The sequence below is a fragment of the Bubalus bubalis genome, chromosome 15, assembly GCF_019923935.1.
Source record: "Bubalus bubalis isolate 160015118507 breed Murrah chromosome 15, NDDB_SH_1, whole genome shotgun sequence".
NCBI lineage: Eukaryota > Metazoa > Chordata > Mammalia > Artiodactyla > Bovidae > Bubalus > Bubalus bubalis.
In genome coordinates this window covers 65,544,870-65,563,358 of record NC_059171.1, presented here as the reverse complement: position 1 = coordinate 65,563,358, position 18,489 = coordinate 65,544,870, and the positions used below count along the sequence as shown (strand labels likewise).

The following is an 18,489-nucleotide window of genomic DNA, read 5'->3' as shown; positions in this document are numbered from 1 at the left end:
TTCTCCAACACCACAGTTCAAAAGCATCAATTCTTCGGCACTCAGCTTTCTTTATAGTTATGGTTACCAGGGGATAAAAGGGGGGAAGGATAAACTGAGAGACTGAGACTGACATCTATACATTACTGTAGGTAAAATAGATACCTAAAAAGAATCTACTGCATAGCACAGGGAATTCTATTCAATACTCAGTAATGGCTTATATGGGAAGAGAATCTAAAAAGGGATTTCTGTGGTGTTCCAGTGGTTAAGAATCTGCCTTGCAACACAGGGGACGAAGGTTCACTCCCCAGTCAAGGAACTAAAACCCCACATGCCTCGGGGAAACTAAGCCCACGCACAATTACTGAGCCCATGCACAACCTCTGAGATCAACATGCCACAAACTAGAGTCCGTGTGCCGCAACGAAGATTCTGTGTACCTCAACTAAGACCTGAGGCAGATGAATAAATAAATAAACTTTTTTTAACAAAAAGAATCTAAAGGGTGGACATATGTATAACTAACTGACTTTACTGTACATCTGAAAGTGACACAACATTGTAAATCAAATATACCCCAATAAAAATTTAAAAGTAAAAAACTGCAGTAAAAATATAAGTTTAATAAAAACTTGATAAGAACTAAAGTTTTGCTTTAAGTTTAGTTTACAATTACTCCCTGTTTTCAACAGAATAAGCCAGGAGTGACAACCATCTGACTCATCTCCAGTTCTTGTATCGCCCAGGAGAATGAGTTTTATGTTTTAAAATTATGTCATTTCAGGTGGTTATGTAAGTACACACATATCCTCAATTTTGCTCTTTGCCAGCAAAGCCGAAGATGTTTATTATCTAGTCTTTTGAGGAAAAGCTTGCTGGTAACTTAAAGATAGACTATGATATTCTATTATTTTAGAACAATATACTTACATGTGTATTGCATACTGTATTTACATTTACTACATTTAATTTTATTTTATCACTAAGATTTGGAATCCTATTTTTTTAAACGAAAATGTCTGAACCACCGAGCCAAGGTTAATACTGGCAGCTATTCAGTGTATACTATTCTGGTTTCATGGAAAAATAACACGGTTTTTGTGTCATTGTTTCATGACTGTTTCCATTGTGGCTTCAACTCTCAGTGTTCTCTTTCTTAGACTTTAAAATAATTTAAGTATTAAAGCAACTGAAGAAAAAACCTACTAAGGCATTTGACCTAAATACATGATGAGTAAGCTGGCTATAACTTATATCTTTTTTAAACAATTAAGAACCCTGGAATTTTTGTGGAGACTACAAAATAAGATTTTGGTTGACATGAACTGCTAGTTGTTCATGCTAATAACCAAGAAATTAAAAGCAATACTGCATGTATAATATAACCTGAAGCAAAATAACTAAATGGGAGATGCAATCCTGAAAACAGCATTTAGCTAATCAAAGAGCAAACAAACATAAACCTTAAAAACAAAAGAAATGGATTTTTAAAAAGTGATACACAATGGCGACCCACTCTAGTGCTCTTGCCTGGCAAATCCCATGGACGGGGGAGCCTGGTGGGCTGCAGTCCATGGGGTCGCTGGAAGTCGGACACGACTGGGCAACTTCACTTTCACTTTTCACTTTCATGCATTGGAGAAGGAAATGGCAACCCACTCCAGTGTTCTCGCCTGGAGAATCCCAGGGACGGGGGAGTCTGGTGGGCTGCCGTCTCTGGGGTCGCACAGAGTCGGACACGACTGAAGCGACTTAGCAGCAGCAGCAGTAGCAGTGTATGATGGAATACTGATGAGCAATAGAAAGGTACAAACTACTGATACATAAAACAGCAAGGATGAATCTCAAAAACATGATGCTGAATGAAAAAAGGCTTTACACAAACCATTACTGAAAAGCTCTACTTCTGTGAAATTTTAGAACAGATAAAACTAACCCACAGTAGAAAAACATCAGAGGAGTGCTTATCTGGGAAGGGATATGATGGCACTTTCTGGGATGGTGGTAACAATGCTATGCTGCGCTATGCTAAGTCACTTCAGTCGTGTCTGACTCTGTGCAACCCCATAGACAGCAGCCCACCAGGCTCCCCCATCCCTGGGATTCTCCAGGCAAGAACACTGGAGTGGGTTGCCATTTCCTTCTCCAATGCATGAAAGTGAAAAGTGAAAGTGAAGCCGCTCAGTTGACTCTTAGCAACCCCCTGGACTGCAGCCTTCCAGGCTCCTCCGCCCATGGGATTTTCCAGGCAAGAGTACTGGAGTGGGGTGCCATTGCCTTCTCCGGTGGTAACAATAGGTTTGCACATTACAAACATATATGCATTTATCAAAATTTAACAAATGAATGCTTAAGACATGCATTAAAAACAAAGTTTACATCAACAAATACTAAACCCAATTTAAATGCAGGCTGAAGCACTGATGAGCAAGTATACTGATGTCTGCAATTTACTTAAAAAAAAAAAAAGTGAGTTAATAAACGAAGGGACAGACAGATGGATAGATCCATAATACAGTTTACTAATATGTAAGTATGGTATACGCTTCCCAGGTGGCTTACCAGTAAAGAATTCACCTTCCAATGCAGGAGACACAGGTTAGATCCCCAGACACAGGAAGATCCCCTGAAGAAGGAAATGGCAACCCACTCCAGTATTCTTGCCTGGAGAATCCCATGGACAGAGGAGCCTGGCGGGCTACAGTCCATACAGTCGCAAAGAGTTGGACACAGCTTAGCAACTAAACAGCAACAAAGTACGGTATGGTACAGCGGGGATCTAGGTGGTGGATGCACATGTGCTCACTGTGAAATTCTTACAAATCTTCTATACATTTAGACTTTTTCATAATTGGGTTAAGAAATAAAAAAATCAATCAGCTAAGTAAAAACTATCACCTAACTAAAGTTGAAGTTACATACTATAAATAATAAAACAGTTTTGCTTGTTGCTGACATAACTGAGGCAAAGTGAAACATTACTTATAACATCCATATCCAGCTGATCCAGAAACTAGCCTGAGAAGCACCACAGGCCAAGACGCGCTCCGTCCACTAACCTTCTGTATTCCCACAGACTGGAGAATATTCAGCTTTCTTTTTCTCTGGAAGGTATCCAAGTCCCAGAGCTGTGCTGTATCAGAGGAGGTGGTAATGGCATATCTCCCTGATCCGTGCACAGAGATCGAAAACACCGATGATTCATGCCCTCTCATCCAGCTAACCAGCTCCTTGGTGACTGAGAGAAAAAGGCAAACAGTCATACAGGTCAAACCTGGTATTTCATCCAAGAACAGATTCAGCTGATAGCCAGGGATCACATGAGGTCCCTTCAGCTCCATCAACATCTGAAAAGAACGGAAGCCTGTGACTGGCTGATGAAGTGTGCCAAGGGACATGGTAGTCACATGGAATACCAGGGAGGCAGGAGGAGATGAGGCTGAAAGGGGGTTTAAGAACAGTCTTGAACGTGACATGACAGAAGCCTGGGCTTTCTCTTGAAATAGTCTTATATGTAAGAATACCGTATCTGGGCTGTTTCAGAAAGAGCACTTCGAAGACATGATGAATATACTGGAGAGGAGGAAGAGATTACAAAATGACTAGTTAATCTGTTGTTGTGATAATCCAGGCAGGAGATGAGGAGGGTCTCTACTAAGCATGTGGCAATGGGGAAAGGAACAAACTCAAGAGCTACAAAGGAAAAAAATCAAAGGACTCAGTGATTCAGTGGATCCAGTGGCTCCAGTTTAGTTATGTAAACAGGAGCTGACTCTACTATGTGACATAAATACACGAGGGGGATCAGACTTAGTGTGAGAAGAGATAACAGATTTGATTTCTAAAAACTGACTCTGTGTGTGTGTGTCTGCATGTGTGACACATAAGCAGAGAAAAAAGACACACACGACTATTTCAAGAGAAAGCCCAGTCTTCTGTCATGTCACGTTCAAGAGAACATCAAAAACTCTCCATGATAATTATCAGTGGGTAGTAAAATTGTAGTGATTTTTATTTTCTCTTTACATTTTTCTGTGTTTCCAAGTTTCCTATGACAGGCATGTTACAGTTTTATGGTCAGATTTGGTTTGTTCCTCCAGAAAGATGCACCTGGGGAGAAGAGCCAGAAAACCAGATGTAAATCTGGGAAACATTAAGATACAAAGTAGGTCAAACTGAAGACAGAGGAACAGATAAACTCTTGGGAAGGGAGGACTGGCTTCCAAACACCAGTCTGAAGTCTGGCGTCACTTAATGGGCAATTTTTCACTGGCCTTCAGTGAGAAGAGAAAAATACGCATAACATGTTGAGTTTTCCACAAAACTAAATTTAAAATACAACCTTTAAATCTATTATATGCTTCTAAGTTTGTTAAAAAAAACACTCCATTTCATGAAGTTATATTGTTTTTTCCAATGTCAATTAGCAAAATTAAAAGTTGACAACCTATGTGGGTTCCTCTACTTTTTCTTTTTAATTGGGTCAAATACCCAACTGGAGTGGGTTGCCATTTCCTTCTCCGGGGGAATTTCTCAACCCAGGGATTGAACGTGGGTCTTCTGCCTTCCAGGCAGATTCCTTACCATCTGAGCCATCAGGGAAGACCCATCCAAAAGTCTAGGAATCACAAAAGAACCCAGAAAAAGAGTCAGAAAAGTAGACCCAAGAGAGGTTAACAGTAGAAAACCAAGACTCCTGAAGGGAGCTAAAGGGTTAGAAGCTATGGAGAAACAAAACGAAAAGTATGAAGAGGATTTATATGATCAGAGGTTACTAATGACCCTGGAGATGGAAGTCTCAGAGGCCTGGAGTGGGGGTTGCAGGGGAAGAGGCAAGGGTCAGAACCCACGCATGGAGCGGTGAGGAAGCAGGATCCGGCAGTGAGGAGAAGGAGGTGGTTGGGGATGCATGGAGCGGTGAAGAAGCAGGATCCGGCAGTGAGGAGAGGGAGGTGGTTGGGGATGCATGGAGCGGTGAGGATGCAGGATCTGGCAGTGGAGAGAGGGAGGTGGTTGGGGAGGTGGAGACACCACCTAAGGAACGGGCATCGTTACGAGGGTTTCCATAAGACAGGAGAGGCTATAAAAGATACAACTAAGATGAGAGGAGAAGGGACTGATGGAATCCAAGGAAAGCAGTCACAGATGAGGTTAAAGACTTAGTGTATCAGAACTTCTGTATCAGCAGTGTTTGTAACACCCAAAACTGAAAACAGTTTCAAATCCACCAAAAGGTAATAGGTTAAACATTAACAGTCATGGTATAAGGAATTCCCTGGTGGCCCAGCAGCTAGGACTCCGTGCTTCCACTTCAGGGGGCACCGGTTCAATTTCTTGGTTGGGAAACTAAGAGCCCACAAGCCTTAGGTGAGGCTAAGGTGAGGCCTCAGCTGGGTGAGGCCAAACAATAGTAGTAACTTGTATTGCAAACATTTCTAGAGTAGAATTATTGAGTATTGATCTTAAACACATAAATTTTTCACAAGGGAAGGAAGTGATTCTACCAAATGATATAGATAGGATGATCATATATGTTAAAATATAAAAAAGGTATATGCAAAGAAAACAGATTAGACAGGTGGGCCCCCAATATAAAAGCACTGACTGTCTCTGGGCACGACTGCCCTTCCTTCCTGCAGGTGCTGTGAGAGGGTGGCAGTGACTGGGAGCAGGGGCCTGCAGCAAGACTCCCAGATTAGAAATCCTGGCTCTGCTGCTTACCAAGCTGTGGAAACCTGGTTAATCTAGTTCTGTGCCTCAGTTTCCTCATCTGAAAACTGGGCATAACAACAGTAACCATCTCTGTGGGTTACTATGATGATTAAAATTAATAATATGTATAAAATCATAGAACAGTAACTGGCAAGGAGTAAACATTATATTAGCCAACACTATTATTACTATTCTTATTGTTTACAATCTTTCTAAATGTTTATCTGATACATTAATAACAGGAAAAAACAACGCAGTTGAGATTTTTTTTCTTAATAAGTTTAGTTTCTAGAACTCTTTAGTTCTCTATTAAAAAATGTAATGTAGCAAAAAATATCAATACACATGTAAAATTTAAAAAGTATTCTTGTACATGTGCAGTAAGGAATTTGGCCTTCAAAGAGAGGTATGCATGGCCTTTGTCCAGCAACCTCTACACCCTTGGAATTTCCCCAGTGGTGGGAGTGTCTCTGTTATCTGTGGTAGGTCCCTGGACAAAACAGATGGTTTGTGCTGTGGAGAGAACCTCAGAGTGGGGACTGGCCACACCATAACGACCAACCATGTGAGTGATAGAAAGCCAAGGCTTTGGGTCTCATACTATTAGCCCAACCTCCAGAGAGAAGGAGGCTGGAAATGGAGTTCAACCAAGTTGGCAACCAAACGCTGATGTAATGGAGTCCCAATAAAAACTCAAGAGCTTGGGTCAATTTCCTGGTGTGGCAGTACTCGGCGCAGATGGCCACATGTGGATGCTGGGAGGGTAATGTGTCCCTGGGGATGATGGAAGCATCTTTTTTGGGAGCCTCCCAGAATCCACCCTATGTGTCTCTTCCTTTGGCTGGTTTTAATTTGTATCCTTTTGCTATAAGTTCTTTTTTAAAAACTACAATCATAAGCATAGTGAATTCTGTGAGTCATTCTACTGAATTCTCAAACCTGGGGGTAGCTGTGGGGAACCCTGAATTTACAGCCTGTTGATCTGATGTGAGGATGGCCTTGGGACCCCCAAACTTGTGGCCAGTGTCTGAAGTGAGAGCTGTCTTGTGGGGTCTGCTCCCTCCCCTCAGACTGTACAGACTGGCCAACTCCCTGCAGTATTGCCACCTACATGTCACTCTGCTTCAAAAAATAAATAGGACTTCTTACCTGTATCGAAACATTTAATAGAATAATCAGCTAATGCCACAAGGAATTCAGACTTCCTATGAAGATTAAAGGCCAGAGCTGTGCAAGCTTGCGCTGTTCGCTGAACAAGATTAAACCTAGTAAGAGATTACTGTGTTAGTATCAGAATTTCTTCCAACATCATAAAGCTTCATGTCAGCGGAGTCCTTAGAGAAGAAGAAACCCAGGAAAATGAACTCCCATTTTGGCAGAACAAAAGCAGATGACGAAGAGTGCTACCTGCCATGGAAAGGAGTCTGGATCTTACTTACATGGGATGGGAAGCCATCGAGAACTTTTGAGCAGACCAGAATCACGGCCAGGCATGTCTTTTAGGAAGAGGATTCTGGGTGTAAAATGGAAAGGAAGAATAGAAGAGGTATCAGAAGTCAAGGGGAGAAAGGTCTGGTGATGCATCAAACTGGGGGTGAAGAGGGAGGAATCAGGAATCCCTCACATGTGAAGTGGAGATAAAAGATGTCTCATAAGGTTGTCGTGATGGTTAAACAAATACATGATGATTAAGTGAAATAATGTATGTTTAAGTGCTTAGCAGAGTACTTGGCACCTAGAGTTTCATTAACCAAAAAAATGAAGTTTTCAAACTTCGGCAAAAGAGGACCAAGTGTGGCGGTAGGAAATAGTAATTCTGGTTTTAAACACGTAGCATTAAAGACAGGGAGGCCTGGCGTGCTGCAGTCCACTGGGTCGCAAAGAGTCGGCACGACTGAGCGACTGAACTGAATTGAACTGATTAAGGCCTTTAAAAAGCATTTAGAGCTGTGCTGTCCCAAAGAAATAGAATACAGGCCATGTGTGTTACTAAAAATTTTCTAGAAGCCACATTAAAAGTTAAAAACATATAAAATTAATCTTAACATATTAAACTTAATTCATTGTGTATATAAAATATTATTTCAACATTTAATAAAAAATTATCAGAGATATTGTACATTCTTTTTTCTCACAGTGAGTCTTCAAAATCCAGTGTATTTTATACCATCAATGCATCTCAACTTGGCCAAGCCACCTCTCAAGGGCTGAGGGCAGTCAGTGGCTACCACATTAGACAGTGCTATCTAGAAGCTCCCCAGTGGGCGGGAGAAGCAGGTCTGAGTTAACAATGTTCCATGGCAGCTGAAGCCTGGGGCTTGGTGGTAATGAGCTGATTAAAAAGAATACAGAGAATACGGAAAGAAGCATGCTGGGGACAGATGCCCCAGTAGCAGGACAATAAGGGCAAAGACAGTGGAAAAAGTCAGCAAAGCAAGGGGAAAACCGACCTCAGAGGCGGAAAAGTCAGGAAAGACTTGTACCTTGAAGCAAAAGAAAAATTTGATAAAGGATGGAAGACAAGAGTATTTAGTGAGATGAGAACTGAAACGAGACCATTGGATTAAGTGACTAGGAAGATTACGAGTGAGCCCACTGTAGTGGCCTTCAGGATTAGACAGGCCTGATCTCAGGTCACAGCTACGCCACACGTACCTCTACTCGGATGTGAATATTTACAGAGAGAAAAGGAACAGTGGACAGAATAAAAGAGAGGAACATTCAGGGTGCGAAGTCCCATGGGCAGCCATAGAAGATAGAGATTAGCAGTGTTACAAATGAGGATCATCTAGTTTTACAAACTAGTTTTGCAAACAGTTGGACTTACAGATATATTTGAGGTTGTGGTGGGAAGAAGGTAAGGAAGCTTGAGGGTGTCTATTTTCCCATGAATTAGGAGGCTAGGCAGTCAGAATAAGAGTAGAGTCTGAACACAAGGAACCACAGAAATTGGTTAAGGTTTGGAAAACTCAGAGAAGAACAGAAAGAGTAAATGACAACAGATATAAGCAAATGAAGTACTGGCATCACTGATGTTGAAGTTCATTGCTTTATAATGGAGTCAATCAACAATTATTTTTATTTTGCTTAGTTTGGGACTTTTATTTTATTTTGTTTAATGGGAGCAAAGAGACAGGTATATTGATTTACCATTGGGAACTGGCTGCACAGGTTACACAAGAGTAATGGGTGGGAGAATTATGACCATTAGGTAAGGAGTGGAAACAATGATTAACACATTTCTACCCAGTAAATCACAGACAGATAAATCATTTATGAGCTCTTCTTTCCCTGAACTATTTGAGGTTACCAAAATCACATTTCCTATGAATGAGGAAATTTTCCTATATAATCACAGTAAAATCATCAAAATTCGAAAATTACATTATATATTACTACTGTCTAATCCCCAGACCTCAGTTTTGTCCACTGTCCTAAAAACGTCCTTTACAGCAAAGGGATCGGGCCAGACCCAAGCCTTGACTTGTCACGTGTCTAGGCTCCCTCCGTCTGCAAGTCTTCAGGCTTTCCGCATCTTTCATATCCTTGACCCCTGTGAAGGTGACAAGCCAGTCTTGCTATCCAACGCCCTTAATTTAGCTTTGCCAGCTGGCTCTACTGATTAGACTCAGGTCACCTGTCTTTGGCAGGAATATGACAGAAGTGACACTATGCTCTCACCACTGCACCCTATCAGGTGGCACTCGAACTCTGATTTGCCCCACTACTGGTTATTTTAACTTTAATCCTTTGATAAGGTGGCGTTTGCCAGGCTTCTTCCTGTAAGATTACTGCTTTTTTTCCTCTTTAGTAAGTATTTTGGGGGGAGGTACTCTGTGACTGCAAACATCTATTCTCATTAAACTGTTGACTACAGCATGAATTCCCAGATTTCCATTTTATTCAGTGGGTTACGAACCAGCACTATCATTTATTTTGAAACTCACTGTCTCCAATCCGCCCAGAGAGAGCACCTTCAAGGTGACACTTCTGTCCTTTGGACACATCCCCATCCTTCTCTGACCGAGTCCTTCTTTCTGGCTACAAAGCACTGCAGGCTTATCTTGTATCTTCCCTGCCTCCATCCTAAAACTGGCTGTTTCTCCAAGGATCCCGAACTCCTTGAAGCAGACTGATATTTAGAAAAGAGCTGGGCACTGGGTATATTCATTACTACTGGGGTGTTATTGCTTCCAGGCCCTATGAGTGAACAAAGCTAGGAAATTTATGTCCATATCATTCATTCACTTTCTCATACACACACCTCTATTTATTTCTCTGTCTGTCTACATATATTCAAAGCCAAGGATTCATACAGACAAAACCAAATCCAATCCGGGTCCACAAGGTTTACTCTAGTTTTCTCCTTCTCTGTATTTGCAACTCCTCTTTCCAATAGTCAGGAACCTGGCCCCCATTAGCCTCAATACACTCATTCGACCAAAGTCCCCATCTTTCCCATGACTGCCCCCATCCCCACACAGACACTTTCTGACTCTCTGGCTGGGCCAGCACAGTTTTCCCATTCCACCGACCCCCACTACAACGATGACTACCTCCATCAATTCTCACCTAATGCATTCTCACTAAATTGGTAAAGGAAAAGAAGAGGAGGAAAGTGATGATCAAATCTGTAAAGATTCCTAGATCTAGTTCACTCTGACAATAATGCATTATATAAAGGCCACTGTGCTTTTTCTAAACAGGTACCAGACATTAACTGATAAACTAGAGATAATGAAGGTTGAAATTTAAGAAAAAACAAGCTATTAGAGATGCTGTTAAAACGAGAACTTTAATTCTCTTTAAAAAAAAACCCCAAACCCAACCATTTTGTCTTTCTATTCTTTCTCACTTTATTCCACCAGCACTAACAGCAGAATTTTACAAAGTGTCTGAAATATAGTAAGTACTTAATAAATCTTTCTAAATGAATAATCAATGGTAGGTACTAAAATAGTCAAGAAAGTAACCACTTGGTAAATATCCAAAGTAATTGCTCACCTGTTTCCACACAAGTCAAAAACATAGATATTTCCGTGATGGTCCCCAGCAATTAAACAATCACCTGAGCTATCAAAAGCCACATTCAAGAATCTTAAAACTTTGGGAAGGTAATCCGAAGTGTTGTGAATGATGTTCACTATAATTCTGCCAAAAAACAAACAAAACAAAAAACCATTAAACTCTATGTCAAGCATTACTTGTTATTATGAAGCCCATGCATTGTGTACACCTCACTAATTTTGAAGTTTTTTGCCTGCCCCTTCTTCCCTCTTCTACTTCTCCTCCTCCTGTCCTAGAAGCAACCACACAGTGACTTCTGAAAACTGTATAGGATGTTATTATCAGAGTTGCTACTGTTCGTTTATTCATCAAACACCTAAAAACTCACAAAGCATTGGACACTGCATAAGCCAGGAGATAAGGGTAGTTGATAGAGGCCCTGCCCTTACGAAGCTTTCAGCATAGTAGTAGAGACAGACACTAAAAAAAATAGTTTCTCTGGTGGCTCAGGGTAAAGAATCCATCTGCCAATGCAGGGAACACTGGTCCCATCCCTGGTCCTGAACGATTCCATAGAACAACATGCTGAAGAACAACTAAGCTTGTGCACCAGAGCTATGGAGCCTGTGCTCCAGAGCCCAGGAACTGCAACCACTGAGCCTTTCCGCTGCAACCACTGAAGGCTGTGCACCCTCGAGCCCGTGCTCTGCGACAGCAGCAACCTGCACACCACATCTGGAGAGCAGCCCCTGCTCGCCACAACCAGAGGAGAGCCCGTGCGGCAACGAACACCCAGCACAGCCAATGAATAAATTACTTAAAAAAATTATTTAAAAAGATAAACACACACATGAGCAGATTTAAGTGACAGACAACAGGATGTGATAAGAAAATGTATTTTTGACCAAGTAGTTGGATAGTTACACCAAGCAACAGACATAAACAATGAAGTAATTAACAAACAGTAGTTTTATATAAATCACAAACTACCATATGTAAGAAAAATTTCAATTCAATATCCTAATTTTAAGATACCCTGATGAGACTTTGTGACTCAGGGTGTTCCAAGTGTACCTGAATTTTATTTTCAAGTATATCTGTTGTTGTTGTTCAGTCGATCAGTCATGTCTGACTTTTTGCGACCCTATGAACTGTAGCACTCCAGGCTTCCCTGTCCTTCATTACCTCCGGGAATTTGCTCAAACTCATGTTCATTCAGTCAGTGATGCCATCCAACTGTCTCATCCTCTGTCGCCCCCTTCTCCTCCTGCCCTCAATCTTTCCTAGCATCAGGGTCTTTTCCAATGAGTCGGCTCTTCGCATCAGGTGGCCAAAGTATTGGAGCTTTAGCTTCAATCTAAAAATATGATTATATCTGTCTAAAGGTATTATTTTTTGAGAGGAAGATCAAGTACCATACATCTTCTGAAAAGAAAACTTATAAATCTGCAGAACTAATTAACTCCTTAAAATAATGCATGGGTGTATATCTGGGTCATGAAGACCAGAGTAACCCCACTCTCTCCTGCTGCTGCTGCTGCTGCTAAGTCGCTTCAGTCGTGTCCGACTCTGTGCGACCCCAGAGACGGCAGCCCACCAGGCTCCCCCGTCCCTGGGATTCTCCAGGCAAGAACACTGGAGTGGGTTGCCATTTTCTTCTCCAATGCATGAAAGTGAAAAGTGAAAGGGAAGTCGCTCAGTCGTGTCCAACTCTTAACGACCCCATGGACTACAGCCTACCAGGCTCCTCCGTCCATGGGATTTTCCAGGCAAGAGTACTGGAGTGGGGTGCCATTGTCTTCTCCGCTCTCTCCTGCATGCATGCATGTTAAGTCGCTTCAGTCATGTCTGACTTTTCGAGACCCCATGGACTGCAGCCCGCCAGGCTCCTCTGTCCATGGCATTCTCCAGACAAGAATACTGAAGTGTGTTGCTGTGCCCTCCTCCAGGGGATCTTCCCAACCCAGGGATTGAACTCGTGTCTCTTATGTCTCCTGCATTGGCAGGTAGGTTCTTTACCAGTAGTGCCACCTGGGAAGCCCACTCTCTCCTGCAACAAGTTTTCAAATCATGAAATTTCTTAATTGACTTTTAATGAATTTGAATTTTAATATTAGAAACAATTGCCTCATTATCACTTCATTTTAAAACCACCAAATTAAGTATATCAAACATTTTCTTTATTTAAAAATAAGGCTTTTGAAAAAAAAAAATTAAGGCTTTTGAGACTCATTGGATGAAACAGTAAAATTATTTCTATCTAGTTCCTGACAAAGATTCTTGGCTTGACCAAACTTTAGTCAGGCTTCAGAACCTTCTCCTAGGCTCATCTGTACATTCCCTTGAAAAATCTAATTTTAGCAAGCATGCTCAGTCAGTTTAATCAGAACCCCCTACCTTTAATACCATCATCCTTGACACCTGATGAGGTTCCTCATTCTCCACCATCTCCCAACTGCTGTCTGATCACTCTGGCCCATCTTCAGCAAGAATCCTGTGAGGTAGATTTACCCCAGATGTTTTCTCTTGGTAATTTCCATCCTCTGACCCCTACCTTGGTCTCTGCCTATAACTCCCCTCTTGCTCAGGCTGTATTCTGAACCGAGCCCAGAACATATCAACTCCAGTTCTACACTGAGGTCTTGCTTCCTCTCTTGCACTAATAGTCTTGAATAATGTCTCTTTTCACCACTTTAACTCCTGTCCAGCTCTGGTTTTTCTCTGACATTCCCAAAGGGGAGTGGGGAGAATGTATTGAGACAATAAGTAACAACATCAATATGTTCCCTGGCAATTAAACTTCGACCAAGCAAAGGACTTTTCCCTCCAGTCTTTTTTCTATAATGTTTACGATGTGTGTATGGATTATGAAATTACATGATCATTGTTCAAAATATGGAAAATACAGAAAGACACTAATAATTTTATTATAACCGTACCATCATGACATAATCACATTTAATAGCAAAATTCTGTCCTTCTGACTTTTCATATAAATCACACATACAAGTATTTATTTTAGAACTGTTTTTCAACGGCTCGTAATTTGCCTGATGGTGCTCCTCAGTCCTTAAACATAATAAAAACATCAAATACTTACTGAATATCCAGATACATGAGACACTAATTCCCTAAGACAATCTTGCTGTTAAGTACCATTATCTTCACTTACTGCCCAAGATTAACTTGCCGAAGGTCACAGAGCTGGTGGGCAGACATTTACTTCAATTGCAGTCCCTCTGACTCCACAGTCAGCGCTCCCCACCCCTCTGCCCTTCTCAACATCATAACAATCGGTGTTATGAACAAAAAGAAACTATGTTTTAGTGAAAGAAACAGATAAGGACATTTTCACACAAATGTGAGTCATTTTCTGAATCTTGTATGTGTATCTAGATATTAACGGTAAGGAAAAGAATTATTGTGGGTAGGCATAATTTTTAGAACATTTAGAGAATCTCAGAAGTAGAGGCGGTGTTGGGACTTCCCTGGTGGTCCAGTGGCTGACAATCCACCTTCTAAATGCAGGCGACGTGGGTTCAACCCCTGGCGGGTGAACTATGATTCCACATGCCACAACTAGTACCCAGCACAGCCAAAAAAAAAAACAAAAAAAATTTTTTAAAGAAGTAGAGGTGATATTTACATAAACTCCAAATTTGGGAGTGAAAAATCTATATGGAAGAATTTCTGTTCCAGACAAAAATATTAATTCAATGGAGATGATGGGACGGCAACATTCCTGGAGGACTGAGAACAACCAGAAACCAAATAAGCTAATGGTATCATGTGCAGCACTGTGCTTTTGCAGTTGGCACTCAAACTCTACTGATTTTTTGAGAAGCAACCAAAGAATCAACAGAAAAATTACTAGAACGAGAAACACATGAAATATGAACACAAGTGAGGCAGTAAAGTCAATGGAATCCTAAGGGATTAAAAGCAGTAAGATTAACACGGCACCAATATGGCACCACTTTGGGACAAAGGCTCCCATTAAAGTCACACAAGAGCATCAAACAGGACCGAGACTGGGGAAAAGCATGAAAGGAAGAGCTGGGGAGGAAGGGATGACTGGGCAGAGCAAGAGGATTCTTAGAGCAGTGAAAATATTTTGCATGAGACCATAATGGTGGATGGGTCATTATACATTTGTCCAAACCTACAGAATGTAGAACACAAAGACTGAATCTTAATGTAAACAGTGGAATTCGGTTGGTAACCATGTGTCAACACAGGCTGAGCAACTGCAACAAGTGTACTGCTCTGGTGGGGGACACTAGTAAAGTGTGGCTAGGTGTGTGTGGAGGCAGGAGATGCATGGGAAATCTCTGTACCTTCCTCTCAATTTTGCTGCGAACCTAAACCTGTCCTAAAGAAACAAAGTCTATTTTTAAAAAAAGCAGCAGCAACGCTGACCTTACTAGAAGGCTGACCTACGCTGGATACACATTAATGCATAAACTCCGATAGAACCAGAAGTTTGTTCCGTTCTACAACTGTCCCCCAGCGCTTAGAAGCTTGGCACGGAAGTAGGTGCTCATCAAATAGTTGATGACTTGAATGCCTGCACGGAGAAGGCAATGGCACCCCACTCCAGTAGTCTTGCCTGGAAAATCCCATGGAGGGAGGAGCCTGGTAGGCTGGAGTCCATGGGGTTGCTAAGAGTCGGACACGACTGAGCGACTTCACTTTGACTTTTCACTTTCATGCATTGGAGAAGGCAATGGCAATCCACTCCAGTGTTCTTGCCTGGAGAATCCCAGGGACAGGGGAGCCTGGTGGGCTGCCGTCTCTGGGGTCGCACAGAATCGGACACGACTGAAGCGACTTAGCAGCAGCAGCAGCAGCAGCAGAATGCTTGCATGCCCGACTAACAATGATTCAAGAATGGATAAAAGATTCAAGGATGGCATTTGGAAGAGGGAGAAGTGCATTCTTCTCCGGCATCCGTTCCTCCTCCTGAGTTCTTTCCCAGATGTTATAATTAACAAATAAGTTACTGAGCATCTACCGCGTGCCAGGAATACCACAGGGATTCCGGGCTAATTAAAGCAGGCAGTCCTGGCTCCCATCAGAAGCGCAAATTCCCCAGCATAAATCAGGCCCTCCGCGCTGATCCTAATTGAGACGCCTGTCCCCAAAACAGGGAAAGGGGGGTCTCTAAGGATCATCAAACTCAAGCTACCTGCGTTTATCAGAGGTCACCCAACCCGGGGATCACGAGCAGGGTAAGAACCAGAACCTCCGTCCGGTTCCCCGCACCCCCTCCCAAGGCCGTCCCCAACAGGCCCGCAAACGCCTCCCCGAAACCGCGGACCCGCCCCTCGCCAGCCTCCATCCCCCTCCAGCGCGCGCCTCCTCCCGCCGCGGCCTGTACCCGTCCCGAGTGGCCGGGGATGGCTTGCGGTGCCATATCTTGCCGCTCTCCTTGCTGCCCAGGTCTGTGCTCTGCATGTCGCAGCTCCCGCGCGGCCGCCGCCGGGCCGGACAACGGTCCCGACGCCTTCCCAACAGGCGCCGCGCTCCCGGCCCGGGAAACTTCAAGCGCCGGCCGAGGTAGCAGGGATCCCCCGCGTGGATCGTACCAACCACGCGCAGGAGGCCGATATTTCTATTTACAACTAATCGGGCCTTCCCTCCCAAACTCCGCCCAGCCAACCCTTCCCGCTCCGGACGATGGAATCGGCCAACGACCTTCTCCCGTAGGCTCCACCCTTTTCGCGGTCCGCCTCCCAAAGCCTTCTGGGAGTCGTAGTTTTCTGCAGGTGTAGCATGGGCGCTTGGTATCGCCTTGGGAATTCTGATCTCTGGGCGCCTCGGTGGGTTTTAGACTCCCAAGGGAAGCAAAGAAAATAATTTTACCCGGTGGCCCCGGATTGTGTTTCACATTGCGTTTAGGGATTAAGAAGTTGTACAGACAACTAATAGAGAAGAAAGGACCCAAATGCATGGAGAGTCAAAGGGTTCCTTTTATACAGTATTCCGGTTAAAAAAAGAATCTTGATAGTCTGCTCTTGTTGACCTTTTCACCGTCGTCATGAGTGTTGTTTCAGTTCCATAGTCTAGTTCAGTTCAGTCGCTCAGTCGTGTCCGACTCTTTGTGACCCCATGGACCACAGCATGCCAGGCCTCCCTGTCCGTCACCAACTCCCAGAGTCGACTGAAACTCATCTCCATTGAGTCGGTGATACCATTCGACCATCTCATCCTCTGCCGTCCCCTTCTCCTCCTGCCTTCACTCTTTCCCAGCATCAGGGTCTTTTCAAATGAGTCAGCTTTTTGCATCAGGTGGCCAAAGTATTGGGCTTTCAGCTTCAACATCAGTCTTGCCAATGAACACTCAGGACTGATCTCCTTTAGGATGAACTGGTTGGATCTTCTTGCAGTCCAAGGGACTTTCAAGAGTCTTCTCCAACACCACAGTTCAAAAGCATCAATTCTTCGGTGCTCAGCTTTCTTTATAGTCCAACTCTCACATCCATACATGACTACTGGAAAAACCATAGCCTTGACCAGATGGAGGCTCACTATTATAGTGTCCAATTCACCAGACATGCACCAATAAAGCAGTGTGAGCAACAGTAGGTTGTGTCGACACCAAAGAAATTCTTTCTGAAGACTATTTACTTAGAACTTCCATAGTGTTTTGCTGTTGGTGTTTTGTAGCTAAGTTGTGTCAGCTCTTTGCGACCCTATGGGCTGGTATCCCAGCAGGCTCCTCTGTCCATGGAATTCTGCAGGCAAGAATACTGGAGTGGGTTGCCATTCCCTTCTCCAGGGCATCTTCCCAACCCAGGGATTGAACCAGAGTTTTTTGTGTCTCCTGCATTGGCAGGGGAGTTATTTACCACTAGTGCCACCTGGGAACTAGGTATCAAACATGCTTCCCTGGTGACTCAGATGGTAAAGAATTGGCCTGCAATGCGGGAGCCCTGGGTTCAGCCCCTGGCTTAGGAAGATCCCCTGGAGGAGGGCATGGCAACCCACTCCAGTATTCTTGCCTGGAGAATCCCCATGGACAGAGGAGCCTGGCGGTCTACAGTCCATGGGGTCACAAAGAGTCGGACTTGATTGAGCAACTAAGCACAACAGGTATCGCTCTTCCATAGTGCTTGAGGAGTATCAATTCATTTAATTCATTTAATCCTCATAGCGAACCTACAATATTGATAGTACCATTGTCCCCATCCTTAGTGCTCTGTGAGGTAGTGTTGGTTTCCTGACGCTGCGGCTAAGACAATAGAAATTTATTCTCTCACTGTTCTATAAGCCAGAGTCTGAATCAAGTGTTGGCTGGCTGCTCCCTCCAGAGGTTCTAGGGAAGACTCTGCTCCCTCTTTTTTTTCTCTTCCAGCTTCTTGTGGCTGCTGGCTTCCTTGGTTTGAGACCACATCACTTCAGTCTCTGCCTTCATTTTCACCACACCTTCTCTTTTCCTCTAATCTCTATCTCAAATCTCCCTTTACTTTTCTCTTATAAGAACACCTGTCGTTGGATTTAGGGCCCACCTGGATAATACAGGATAATCTCAAGACCCTTAATTTACTTACATCTGCAAAGACCTTATTTCCAAATTAGGTATCATCCATACATTCTGGGGATTAGACTGTGGGTGTGTATTTTGGGAGCCCACTATTCAACCCACTACAGGGAGAAAAATCACTTTTTCAAAATTACATGGCCATGATATTTTAAAAGCTCAAACTCTATCAGAAAAGCAGAACTCTCACAAAAATTTAGCAATGCAGATTTAGAAACTTTTTGTATTGTTATCAAGGGGTGGCC

General features: G+C 43.0%; 1 protein-coding gene across 7 annotated transcripts in view; it reads right to left on the bottom strand.

The window, feature by feature from the left end:
• TBC1D31 (TBC1 domain family member 31) overlaps nt 1-16,348 on the bottom strand; it is a 63,310-nt gene extending 46,962 nt beyond the window's left edge. For 2 of the 7 annotated variants that reach the window (XM_025265449.3, XM_025265450.3), the window contains exons 1-3: nt 16,082-16,347; nt 10,699-10,845; nt 3,042-3,220 (exon numbers count right to left, since the gene is read on the bottom strand). In XM_025265449.3, the coding sequence (XP_025121234.2) occupies nt 3,042-3,220; nt 10,699-10,723 (204 nt within the window). In that variant the 5' untranslated portion in view covers nt 10,724-10,845; nt 16,082-16,347. Of the gene's footprint in view, nt 1-3,041; nt 3,221-6,843; nt 6,960-7,133; nt 7,208-10,698; nt 10,846-13,098; nt 13,196-16,081 lie in introns of those variants that run through there. The other 5 variants (XM_006045603.4, XM_044928793.2, XM_006045604.4 and 2 more) reach the window with 5 other exon arrangements.
• Nucleotides 16,349-18,489: the final 2,141 nt, after the last annotated feature.